This window comes from Xyrauchen texanus, chromosome 2 (assembly GCF_025860055.1).
Source record: "Xyrauchen texanus isolate HMW12.3.18 chromosome 2, RBS_HiC_50CHRs, whole genome shotgun sequence".
In the NCBI taxonomy this organism is placed as follows: domain Eukaryota; kingdom Metazoa; phylum Chordata; class Actinopteri; order Cypriniformes; family Catostomidae; genus Xyrauchen; species Xyrauchen texanus.
In genome coordinates this window covers 49934323-49947459 of record NC_068277.1, presented here as the reverse complement: position 1 = coordinate 49947459, position 13137 = coordinate 49934323, and the positions used below count along the sequence as shown (strand labels likewise).

The 13137-nt window shown below is 44.0% G+C and overlaps 1 protein-coding gene across 3 annotated transcripts in view; it reads right to left on the bottom strand.

The window, feature by feature from the left end:
- The window catches only part of LOC127657636 (collagen alpha-6(IV) chain-like), a 167196-nt gene that overhangs the window by 44527 nt on the left and 109532 nt on the right, over positions 1–13137 (bottom strand). For all 3 annotated transcript variants that reach the window (XM_052146505.1, XM_052146513.1, XM_052146510.1), the window contains exons 8-11: positions 12873–12929; positions 10867–10974; positions 8871–8906; positions 8698–8739 (exon numbers count right to left, since the gene is read on the bottom strand). In XM_052146505.1, coding sequence (XP_052002465.1) covers positions 8698–8739; positions 8871–8906; positions 10867–10974; positions 12873–12929 — 243 coding nt within the window. The remainder of the gene's footprint in view (positions 1–8697; positions 8740–8870; positions 8907–10866; positions 10975–12872; positions 12930–13137) is intronic.

Sequence of the window (13137 nt, the reverse complement as noted above, 5' to 3'; positions counted from 1 at the left end):
GAAATAATGGGACGTGTTGGCCACGGATGTATAATGCCAAATCAGGAAAATAAATAATAAACAGTTCCCCTTCTGTCGCTCTCTCCACGTTGTGTCAGAGAAGCGACACTAGGGGTCTCTCTTGAGCGCCAATATTCACCTCTGGACTATGAAAAAAGGCCAATGAGAGTTGGCAACCAGTATTTGCATGTCCCGCCCCCGGACATACGGGTATTTAAGTGGCGCAAATATGGGAGTTCATTCAGAAAATTTCTTCGGAGCCGATGGTCGTGCATGCAGTTACACACCAAGTTCCTGTTTAATCCTCTGACGCTCTGCATGCTGTTGGATCTGACGGCGCACAACAGTGGCTTTCTCATTCGTGCACAGCTGTGCATTCTTGCCCCTGGGCACTTCGACAGCGCAGACAACTCGAAAGAGTTATTCTAGAAGAGTGAATTTCGCTCTAAAAGAGCAAAACACAGCGGCGTTGAACGTCCTTCTCAGGACGCGTCTTTTTAAAGACGATTCTCCGCCTCTGTGTAGTTTCTGGATGCTTTGATTCTCCCCACCTCTGACGGCCATAAAAACTGCCTTGCATTCCTGGGTTGCGATCACACGCAGGCAGCGTTTTTATGAATGGTCTATGTTTTCAGTACGAGAACATGCTCTCAAGAGAGCAGCTCGGAAAATGGAGCGCATGTGGAAAAATACAAAATTAGAAGTATTTCAGGGTGCATGGAAGGATAGTGTCTGTAGCTACAAACACGCACTCAAAGCTGCCAGGTAAGCATATTTTAGTAAACTCATAGAAAATAACCACAACAATCCTAGATTTTTATTCAGTACTGTGGCTAAATTGGTTAGGAATAAAGCCTCAACCGAACCAGATATTACGTCACAGCTCAAGAGTAATGACTTCATGAATTTCTTTACAGATAAAATTGAAATAATCAGAAATAAAATTGGAATTATGCAATCATCTGTCATAGCACCTCAGAAAACAGTGTTGAATAATTTCCCTCATGTGCAACTTCAATCCTTCGCTATCATAGGTCATGCAGAGCTAACAAAATTTATCGAAACATCAAAAGCCACAACTTGTTTGTTAGATCCTATACCAACTAAGCTCTTAAAAGAGGTATCTCCTGTAATATCAGAACCTCTTCTTAATATCATTAACTCCTCGCTATGCTTAGGACATGTCCCAAGAAACTTTAAAATGGCAATTATCAAACCGCTAATTAAGAAGCCACAACTTAATCCTGGAGAACTTGCTAATTATAGACCGATTTCAAATCTCCCGTTTATGTCAAAAATACTAGAAAAGGTAGTATCCTCCCAAATATGTTCATTTCTACAGAGAAATAGTATATATGAAGAATTTCAATCAGGATTTAGGCCTCATCACAGTACAGAGACTGCACTTATCAGAGTTACAAATGACTTGCTCTTATCATCTGATCGTGGCTGCATTTCTCTTCTAGTGATTTTAGATCTTAGTAATGCATTCGACACGATAGATCACGACACTCTCTTGAATAGGCTAGAGAATTATGTTGGAATTTGTGGAGTGGCATTAGCATGGTTTAGGTCATATTTAGCAGACCGCTACCACTTTGTCTATGTAAATGAGGAATTGTCAAACCAAACAAAAGTAAAATATGGAGTGCCACAGGGATCAGTTTTAGGGCATATGCTTCCCCTGGGAGATATTATCAGGAATCGTGGAATAAGTTTCCACTGCTATGCTGACGATACACAACTTTATATTTCTTCAAAACCTGATGAGATTTCACAATTCTCAAAATTAGCAGAGTGTATTAATGAAATAAAAGACTGGATGGCCAGAAATTTCCTTCTACTCAATTCTGACAAAACAGAGGTTCTAATTATTGGACCAAAAAACTCTAAAAATAAGCCACTAAAATATAATTTGACTCTAGATGGATGTACTGTTACATCATCTTCAACAGCGTAAGAACTTAGGTGTTATATTTGATACCAATCTGTCCTTTGAAAATCAAATTACAAATGTTTGTAGAACAGCATTCTTCCACCTAAGAAATATTGCTAAATTACGGCATATGCTCTCGGTTGCTGATGCCAAAAACTAATTCATGCTCATGACCTCAAGACTAGATTATTGTAATGCATTACTGGGAGGATGTCCAGCAAGATCAATAAATAAACTTCAATTGGTTCAAAATGCAGCAGCCAGAGTGCTGACGAGAACCAAGAAATATGATCATATTAGCCCCATTTTATCATCGCTACATTGGCTACCTGTTAAATTCCGTATTGATTTTAAAATTCTGTTAACTACGTACAAAGCTTTGAATGGTCTAGCTCCAGCAGTACTTAAGTGATCTTCTACCACGCTATATTCCAACACGCTCATTAAGATCGCAAAATTCTGGCCTATTAATAGTTCCTAGAATATCAAAATCCACTAAAGGAGGAAGATCCTTTTCATATTTGGCTCCTAAACTATGGAATAGTCTCCCAAACACTGTTCGAGATGCAGACACACTCTCTCAGTTTAAGTCTAGACTAAAGACTCATCTATTTAGCCAGGCATACACCTAATTTATCCTCCAACCCACAATTAGGCTGCTTTAGTTGGGTCTGCCGGAACCAGAAACCAGAAACATTGAGCATGATCTCTAACTCTGCAATAAATTAAATGGCATCTATGCTTACATCTTTTTATTTGTTTCCCTGTCTCAACCTCGGGACTCCTATCCTGAGGTCACCAGAACCGGCTGGATCCAGCACCATTCCTGCATCATGTTGGACTCCACTGCTACATGTCGCAGAATGATGATGACTAAATGCAGCCGGTGCCAGCCAAACATCACTACAATCTATTATGATGGATTTCTGAGGATGAAATGATGCCAACTCCAACCTGCATCACCTCAGTCTATTTATGGACTACGATCTTGAAATGAAATGCTTAGACTAACTATTGCCAACAAAAGCCTTCATCAGCCAATTAACAAGGACAATTGCATCTATGTGAACTTCTGCAATTAATCAAGATGGACTTCAAAGACTTTGGTCATTAATCTTACAGTTCAAACACAATCAATGTTTAATCACTGACCCTTAACACTTAGTTTAATAATTTTAAACCATGATTTTACCTATACATAATTAATATTTACATTACATTCATAATGTTAGCCAGAGGGCCCCCACAGTGAGTCTGGTTTCTCCCAAGGTTATTTTTCTCCATTAATCTACATCTTATGGAGTTTTGTGTTCCTTGCCACAGTCGCCTACAGCTTGCTCACTGGGGTTATTAATACAATTATCATTTAATTATTTTTAAACACTATTAAAAATCGTATTTTATCTAAATTACACAATGATGATTAATCGACTTTATAGACATTACAGTTTTATCGTCTGTTAATGCTGATATTCTGTAAAGCTGCTTTGAAACGATGTGTGTTGTGAAAGGCGCTATACAAATAAAATTGACTTGACTTGACTATTCTCAACACCAGAGCCTCGGGACGCCACGTTGCCTCCCGACGCTGCGTTACCTGTTCCGCACCGCTGCGAAGCCCCGCCGGGTACGTCCAAAAAACTCGTCCCCTTGGTGCCCCTAGCACGGAGTTTAGAGGCGTGGCTTTCACTGCCCAACCAGTCACGCTGGCTGCACCGGACCATTCAACTCGGTTACGCAATTCAGTTTGCCAGGTCTCCGCCCCCCCTTCGTGGGCGTACATTTTTCCGCAGTACACGGCCAACATGCCCATTCCCTGCGCGAAGAAATCGCCTCCCTTCTATTAAAGGACACGATTGAGCCTGTCCCTCCAACCGAAATGAAGAAGGGTTTCTACAGCCCTTCGTTGTACCAAAGAAAGGCGGTGGCTTACGACCGATCTTGGACCTGCGAGTTTTCAATCAGACCTTGTCCAAACTTCCGTTCAAAATGCTCACCCAGAAACAAATTCTATCTGGCGTCCGGCATCTAGATTGGTTCGCAGCGGTAGACCTGAAGGACCCGTACTTCCATGTCTCAATTCGCCCTCGACATCGACCCTTCCTAAGGTTCGCGTTCGACGGCCAGGTGTATCAGTACAAAGTCCTCCCCTTCGGCCTGTCTCTGTCCCCTCGCGTCTTCACGAAAGTCGCAGAGGCAGCTCTTGCCCCGCTCCGAGAAGCCGGCATATGCATACTCAATTACCTCGACGACTGGCTCATACTGGCCCACTCCCGAGAGTTACTATGCGCACACAGAGACCAGGTGCTCAGCCACCTCAGCCGTTTGGGGCTTCAGGTCAACTGGGAAAAGAGCAAGCTCTCCCCGGTCCAGAGCATCTCTTTTCTCGGTCTGGAATTAGACTCAGTCCCAATGACAGCACGTCTTTCCAACGAGCGTGCTCAGTCAGTGCTGAAATGCCTCGCTTCCTTCAAGCCAGGCACCGTGGTCCCGCTAAAACGTTTCCAACAGCTCCTGGGGCATATGGCATCCTCCGCGGCGGCCGCGCCGCTGGGGTTGATGCCATATGAGACCACTTCAGCACTGGCTCCGGACTCGAGTCCCGAGACGAGCATGGCGCAGCGGCACGTACAACATAAAAGTTACCTCTGCCTGCAGCCAAACCTTCAAACCCTGGACAGACCTCTGCTTTCTAAGGGCAGGAGTACCCTTGCAGCAGGTGTCCCGACGCGTTCTGGTCACAACCGATGCCTCCAAACTGGGTTGGGACGCCGTGTGCAACGGGCGCGCAGCGCAGGCCGGTGGAACCGAGGCCCGCTGCGCTGGCACATCAACTGCCTAGAGCTGCTGGCTGTTTTTCTGGCCCTGCAGAAGTTTCTTCCGTTAATTCGAACAAACACGCCCTAGTCAGGACAGACAGCACCACGGTCGTAGCCTACATAAACCGCCAAGGCGGAGTATGCTCCCTCCACATGTCACAGCTCGCCTGTCGTCTCCTCCTTTGGAGTCAGCAGCGACTGGAGTCACTGCGCACCACTCACATCCCCGCAACCTCAATGTGATAGCGGACGCGCTGTCAAGACAAAGCTTGCCTGGCGGAGAGTGGAGGCTCCACCCCCAGTCGGTCCAGCTGATTTGGGACCGGTTCGGCAAGGCTCAGGTAGACCTGTTTGCCTCCCAAGAAACCTCCCACTGCCCGCTCTGGTATGCCCGGACAGAGGCTCCCCTCGGGCAGACGCTGGCACACAGCTGGTCGGGCGGGCTGCGCAAGTACGCATTTCCCCCAGTGAGCCTTCTTGCACAGGTGCTATGCAAGGTCAGGGAGGACGAGGAGCAAGCCATTCTGGTAGCCCCTTACTGGCCCACCCAGACTTGGTTTTCGGACCTCACGCTCCTCACGACAGCCCCTCCCTGGCGAATTCCCCTGAGGAAGGACCTTCTTTCTAAGGGACGGGGCACGCTCGGGCACCCACACCCAGACCTCTGGAACCCCCACATCTGGCCCTTGGACGGGATGCGGAAGATCTAGCCGGCCTACCACCGACCGTCATAGATACAATCAATCAAGCCAGAGCCCCCTCTACCAGGCATCTCTACGCTCTAAAGTGGCGTCTGTTCGCAGACTGGTGTTCTTCCCGAGCTGAAGACCCGCAGAAGTGCGCAGTTAGGTCAGTGCTCGTGTTTCTTCAGGAGAGGCTGGAGAGGAGGCTGTCCCCCTCCACCCTCAAGGTGTATGTCACAGCTATCACGGCCCACCACGACACTGTAGACGGCAAGTCTCTTTGTAAGCACGACTTAATCGTCAGGTTCCTAAAAGGTGTCCGGAGGATAACTCCCTCCCGGCCAAAACCTGTTCCCCTCCTGGGATCTCTCGGTCGTCCTTACGGGACTCCAGAGACCCCCCTTTGAGCCGCTTGACTCAGCTGGACTCAGGGCCCTCTCTCTCAAGACTGCCCTGCTGATCGCGCTCGCTTCCATCAAGAGGGTCGGGGACCTGCATGCGTTCTCTGTTAGCGACGCTTGCCTGGAGTTCGGTCCGGCAGATACTTTCGTGATCCTAAGACCGCGACTGGGCTATGTGCCCATGGTTCCTACCACGCCCTTCAGGGATCAGGTGGTGAACCTGCAAGCGCTGCCCTGGGAGGAGGCAGACCCAGCCCTTTCACTGCTGTGTCCAGTACGTGCTTTACGTATTTATCTGGACCGCACACAGAGCACCAGACGCTCTGAGCAGCTCTTCGTCTGCTTTGGGGGACAGCAGAAAGGGAACGCTGTCTCCAAGCAGAGACTCGCCCACTGGGTTGTCGACGCCATTTCCCTGGCTTATCACACCCAGGCCGTGCCCCCCTTGCGGGTCCGAGCTCACTCCACCAGGAGTGTTACGTCCTCATGGGCACTGGCTAGGGGCACTGCCCTAGCAGACATTTGTAGAGCAGCGGGCTGGGCAACACCTAACACTTTTGCGAGATTCTACAATCTCCGAGTTGAGTCAGTATCGTCCCGTGTTTTCTCAGGTACCGAGCCCATAGAACTCGGTGGCACGCCCACGATCTGACCAGGTGAATCGCTTGCACCTAGCTCCTTCCCCTAACCAGGGGAAACAGTGCGCCTTCATTCCCAGGAGATCTCAGGTTTGGGACACTGGTTGATTCCTCCCTAGCCCTCGTGGGTCGCAGTTCAGTGGAGGAACTCGCTGACCCAAGCCACTGCGGGTACCGCAAGCTACCCTGTACTGGTATAGGTGCTCCACAGGTAAGGCCTCCTTCGGACTCCCCCGTGTGTAACACCACGGTTCTGTCCCCTGTGGCGAGCTGACTCCCGTGTTTCCCTTAGGCAGTCATGGCTGCCTCGGATGCCGTGCTGTATGTTCCCCCCTCTATGAGGCTGGATCCACCACCGCACCGACTTTTCCACATAGGCCCTAAGCAGGCCTCTGATGGTTTTGCCACTTAAACTTGCCTCCCCTCTCGGGTAGGCGTGGCCTCCACAGGGTCTTCTCCGCCCTGAATAAGGGCTAAGACCCCCTTCCCTCAATGCCTGTAAGGGCCCCAGCCTTAGTTGCACTATGCGAGAAACATAGAGAGAAAAGAGGCCCGGCCAGGCTTGGCCCGTTCCCAGGTTGGCGGCCAGTACCTTGTTCCCCCCTCCAGGGTAACGATAAGGAATCCTGATGGCTTAAATGGGGCATTGGGGAAGGGTACGTGCAGCCTGATACAGTTGGTCGTCCTGCACGTAAGAATACCTGCTCACTCCTGTATCAGCAGTTCATGTACACGGCTTAGCGCATGGCACTTTTATAAGTGGACCCCTAGTGTCGCTTCTCTGACACAACGTGGAGAGAGCGACAGAAGGGGAACGTCTAGGTTACGTATGTAACCTCCGTTCCCCGATGGAGGGAACGAGACGTTGTGTCTCCCCTGCCACGTCGCTGAACCGAGCCACTGTTGTGGCCGGACCATTTCCGGCTCCTCAAAAAAATCCTGAATGAACTCCCGTATTTGCGCCGCTTAAATACCCGTATGTCCGGGGGCGGGACATGCAAATACTGGTTGCCTTTTTTCATAGTCCAGAGGTGAATATCGGCGCTCAAAAGAGACCCCTAGTGTCGCTTCTCTGACACAACATCTCGTTCCCTCCATCGGGGAACGGAGTTTACATACGTAACCTAGAAGTTTTGGGGTAAAGCTTTTTTTAGTCTCAAAACGTATAAATAATTACAAAACCTTTTTTTTCTTTTGAAGAGTTATAAGCCTTTAATCTTGGGCACGCCACTGAAACAGTACATCTTTAAAGATCACGATGAATTAATATTCTTCATATTTTGACAAAACACACTATGAATTTCAGAACTCAAAACTTAATCCCAAATGCAATAAAAGCATTAATTGAAAAAATCCTTGTTCTCTACTTCCACAACTTCCCTATGTCACTAGGGGGCTCAATAATTCATGACTGCCTCTACAGCAACAACATCAATGGCTACATTACATTATTGCACCCTTGGCCCCACCCACTGGTGCTACGATCTTACTCCGAGAGAGAGAGAGAGAGAGAGACAGCGAGAGAGAGAGCAGAGAGAGAGAGAGAGAGAGAGAGAGAGAGAGAGAGAGCAGAGATTATATCAGCATGGATTTCTTGTAAACCAGTCATAAAATGATTCATGCTTTGCAAATGAACTGTTTTCGAAGGATGGGGCAATTAAAAACACTTGAACCAAAACATTAAGTAGGTGCTTAGGCCAAAACCAAGCATTTCAGACAAAGGGCCACAGACAGGGAGGAAAAAAAATGATATCTTACCAAATGATGACTGTTTTGGAGGAAGAAAAAAAAAAAACATTCTACTAACATCATCAATAAGGGAAGATAATAAATCTACAAAAATATTCACAATCCCTTTAAAAACACCTTCAGAGCTTAAAGAAAGGATTATTTATTGGAAAATAATCCAAAAATACTGGTTAATATAATAATTTTTTGCAGTGAACAAACAGAGAAAAACTAGAAGATGAAGGGATAAAGAATGAGAGAAAGAATTGTGACAGTGGCAGGACTAAAGGGCTAATTTTTCCTTTAGTTACTGTTACAAATGAATGCATACATTGCTGCCACAGCTTTATTTGATAGATAAAGGTATCACCTGAACCGACTGACTTTCTAATGAAAAAGGTAAAAAGGTAAAAGCATGTGAAAAAGTGAAAGGTAAAAGCAATGATTTGTTTTGAGGACTGCTTAGTTGTTGGCAAGTTGATGAACCCTTACCTTGTCTCCAGGCTCCCCTTTGTATCCTTGACCTGGACTTCCCTATTGAATAAAGAGAGACAGGTTTATATATCATTGATTCATTGGTTTAATTGGCCATTCTGGAGTAAATCTTTCCTAAAAAGGTTGATTTAAAAAATGTTGAACAACATTCCTTCGTCATCTTAACTTACTGGAGGTCCAGGAGGACCAGGTGGACCAGCAGGACCCTGAGGAGAGTGAAAGGTATAGGTTAGATGGATGGATGGATAAAGATATATGGATGGATGGATGGATGGATTGATAAAGGTATACAGCTGAATGGATGGATGGATATATAAAGGTAAACAGCTTAATGGATGGATGGATAGATTAATGTATATGGATGAATGAATGGATAATGAATAGACAAAAGGTATACGGATGGATGGATGTATAATGAACAGACAAAGTTATATGGATGAATGATGGATGAATAATGGTTTACGGAAGGATGGATGGACTGATAGATACGTAGATGTATATGGTTGGATAGATGTATAGATAAATGTATACGGTTGGATAGATAAATGTATAAGGATGGATTGATGGATGAATAAAGGTATACAGATGGATGGATGGATGGATGGATGAATAAAGGTAGATGGACAGACAGACAGATACAGTGGATATAAAAAGTCCATACACCCCTGTTAAAATGGCAGGTTTTTGTGATGTAAAATAATGAGACAAGGATAAATCATGTCAGAACTTTTTCCACTTTTAATGTGACCTTTACGATTAATACTTTGTTGAAATCTTGACGTGGCAATATTTGCCCTCTCTTCTTTGCAAAAGCGCTCCAAATCTGTCAGATTGCGAGGACATCTCCTGTGCACAGCCCTCTTCAGATCACCCCACAGATGTTCAATTGGATTCAGGTATGGGCTCTGGCTGGGCCATTCCAAAATGTCAATCTTCTTCTGGTGAAGCCATGCTTTTGTAGATTTGGATGTGTGCTTTGGGTTGTTGTCGTGCTGAAAGGTGAACTTTCTCTTCATCTTCAGGTTTCTAAAGGTACGCCTGAAGGTTTTGTGGCAAAATTGCCTGGTATTTGGAACTGTTAATAATTCCCTCCACCCTGACTAAGGTCCCGGTTCCAGCTGAAGAAAAACAGCACCAAAGCATGATGCTGCCACCACCATGCTTCACTGTGGGTATGTGTTCTTTGGGTGATGTGCAGTGTTGTTTTTGCACCAAACATACCTTTTGGTATTATGGCCAAAAAGTTCAACCTTGGTTTCATCAGATCATAACACATTTTCCCACGTGCTTTAGGGAGAATTGATGTTTGTTTTTGCAAACTTCAGCCAGGCATGGATGTTTTTCTTTGTAAGAAAAGGCTTCCGTCTTGCCCATTCATATGAAGAATACGGGAGATTGTTGTCACATGTTGCACACAGCCAGTACTTGCCAGAAATTCCTGCAGTTCTTTTAATATTGCTGTAGGCCTCTTGGATGCCTCCCTGACCAGTTTTCTTCTCGTCTTTTCATCAATTTTGGAGGGACGTCCAGTTCTTGGTAATGTCTCTGTTGTGCCATATTTTCTTTCACTGTGTTCCATGGTATATCTAATGCTTTGGAAATTCTTTTGTACCCTTCGCTTGACTGATATCTTTCAACAATGAGATCCCTCTGATGCTTTGGAAGCTCTCTGCGGACAATGGCTTTTGCTCTGAGACGCAACTAAGAAAATGTCAGGAAAATCCTACTAGAACAGCTGAACTTTATTTGTGATTAATCAGAGTCACTTTGAATGATGGCAGGTGTGTAATGACTTCTATTTAACATGAGTTTGAATGCGATTGGTTAATTCTGAACACAGCCACATCCCCAGTTATAAGAGGGTGTGCACACTTATGCAACCAGGTTATTGTAAGGTTTTTCATTTTCATTTTTCCCCACAAAGATTTCAGTTTGTTTTTCAATTGAATTGTACACATTGTAGGTCACATTAAAAGTGGAAAAAGTTCTGACATGATTTATCTTTGTTTCATTTTTACATCTCAAAAACCTGGCATTTTTACAGGGGTGTGTAGACTTTTTATATCCACTGTAGATGCATATAGATGGATAGATGGATGGATGGAAGGATGTATGGATGATAGACAGATAAAGGTATACGGATGGATGGATGGATGGAATACATACAATAAATCCATCTGGACCTCTGGGTCCACTTTGACCTGGATCTCCGTCTGGTCCTTGAAATCCAGCTGGACCTGGAAGGCCATTGCCACCTTTGACCCCTATATTGGACTAAATAATTTACACAGAATTAGTAGTAAAAAAAGGCTATGTAATAAAGCTTTCAGTGTTTAAACAGAAACAATTAAAAATAATAATAACAAATTCATATTAATTATAAATGCATTTCTGCATGGAACTATCAGCATGAAACATATCAAATATCATAGTATCTAGAGCCACAGCACAACAAAAAAAACAAACAGAACAATTGCTTTTTTTTTTTAGCAACCCACCCAGTCATAATATGTAACTTTCTAGGCAATTACTGTACACCTGAATTCTGGTTCTTCCCATTTTGGACTGCCACAATTTCACAGATTCATATTTATGTATACATTTTTTATATATAAGACATCTATTGATCTGACCCGAAAACCATTAAATTCTAATTAAACTCAAATTAGAGATAAACCATGGCGACTACGTAATTAAAAGTGATAAAAGTCATTTAAATGTCATAAACAAGACTGTGTTCCCCGACCAAGGCACCAGATGGTGCTCTTACCACAATATTGACTGGACCCATGCATCATTGCACCACCAGTAACAATTCGTGCCTGTATAAATCTGTCCTTAACCTGGCTGAATTAATGTACTGTTAAACATTGTTGTGCAATTCTGAGAATGTATTACTTATCCTTGTTTGATCTCTATTGCATTAGCCTTGCCTCATGTCTTCTATTGCTTTGATTGCTACTTTGGATCTGTTTTAATTAGTGCTTGTGTGTGTGTGTGTGTGTGTGTGTGTGTGTGTGTGTGTGTGTGTGTGTGTGTGTGTGTGTGTGTGTGTGTGTGTGTGTGTGTGTCTTTGCCTAACCCTATTCCCCTAACCCCATTACCCTATTCTGAGGCAATGGGTAACGTAAACGTCAGGGTAAGAAGGGAAGTGCATGAAGCGATTTACATTTAAATCTGTTTGAATTAATCTCTTTTATAAAGATTTCTTGCACATCTACCACATTCACTTACAGAACATAAAATGTCTATCATTATTCATGGTTGCTTAAAAAATACAGAACAGAAACTACTCTTGAGAGTAGTCAGAATTTGTAAAGTGAACACGTAAACACGTGAAGCAAGACCAAGATAGATTTCCTAAAACCTTCCTTCAAAATAGTGTATTTTTTATACTTCTTGGACTTGTCTCTTTGGCAGCCCTTGTCTTACAATTCAGACACTGCCATGTGACACAGCCCTCAAAGCAGATGCATAGATTAATGGCCATCTCAACCCTTTTTTATTCAAACATACGGACATGCACACCCACACATGGCCCACCTGAGAGGATTTAAAGCCCACAGGTGATTTTAAAGTTGCATGCGGTGTTGAAATTGACTGAGGGTTTTTCCCAAACAGATCTGCAATACACACCCTGATTTACAACTAACTCACAACACAGTCTGGAGAGTAAATGCCATATGACCTGCAGTATTGAGACAAGTTGTTTGTATGTGTGTGTGTGTGTGTGTGTGTGTGTGTGTGTGTGTGTGTGTGTGTGTGTGTGTGTGTGTGTGTGTGTGTGTGTGTTTGTGTGTGTGTGTGTGTGTGTGTGTGTGTGTGTGTGTGTGTATTTATCACTTTGTGTGGACCAAATGTCCCCATAAGGATAGTAAAACCTGAAATTTTTGACATTGTGGGAACATTTTGTCGGTCCCCATGAGGAAAATAGCTAATAAATCATACTAATTTATGTTTTTTGAAAATGTAAAAATGCAGAAGGTTTTCTGTGAGGGTTAGGTTTAGGGTTAGGGGATAGAATATAAAGTTTGTACAGTATAAAAACCATTATGTCTATGGAAAGTCCCCATAAAACATGGAAACCCAACGTGTGTGTGTGTGTGTGTGTGTGTGTGTGTGTGTGTGTGTGTGTGTGTGTGTGTGTGTGATTTGCTTGTGCTTCTACTTACTGTTACAATATCTACATAACGTGGTTCTCCTTTCTGTCCTTTTTGACCATTGAGTCCCTAAAATAAAGTACAGTATATATGAGAAAAATACATATGTCAATATTTAAATTGGCCTGATACATTGGTGTCTTGTGCTTTGGGTAGTAATATAATTTATTTATTAAAAAAACTTTTTTTTTTAAATATTAGAAACATTTGGAACATGATTATATTTATTGCTAAAAATCTTAAAATCTTAATTTCTTCCATGTTTCACAAAGACATT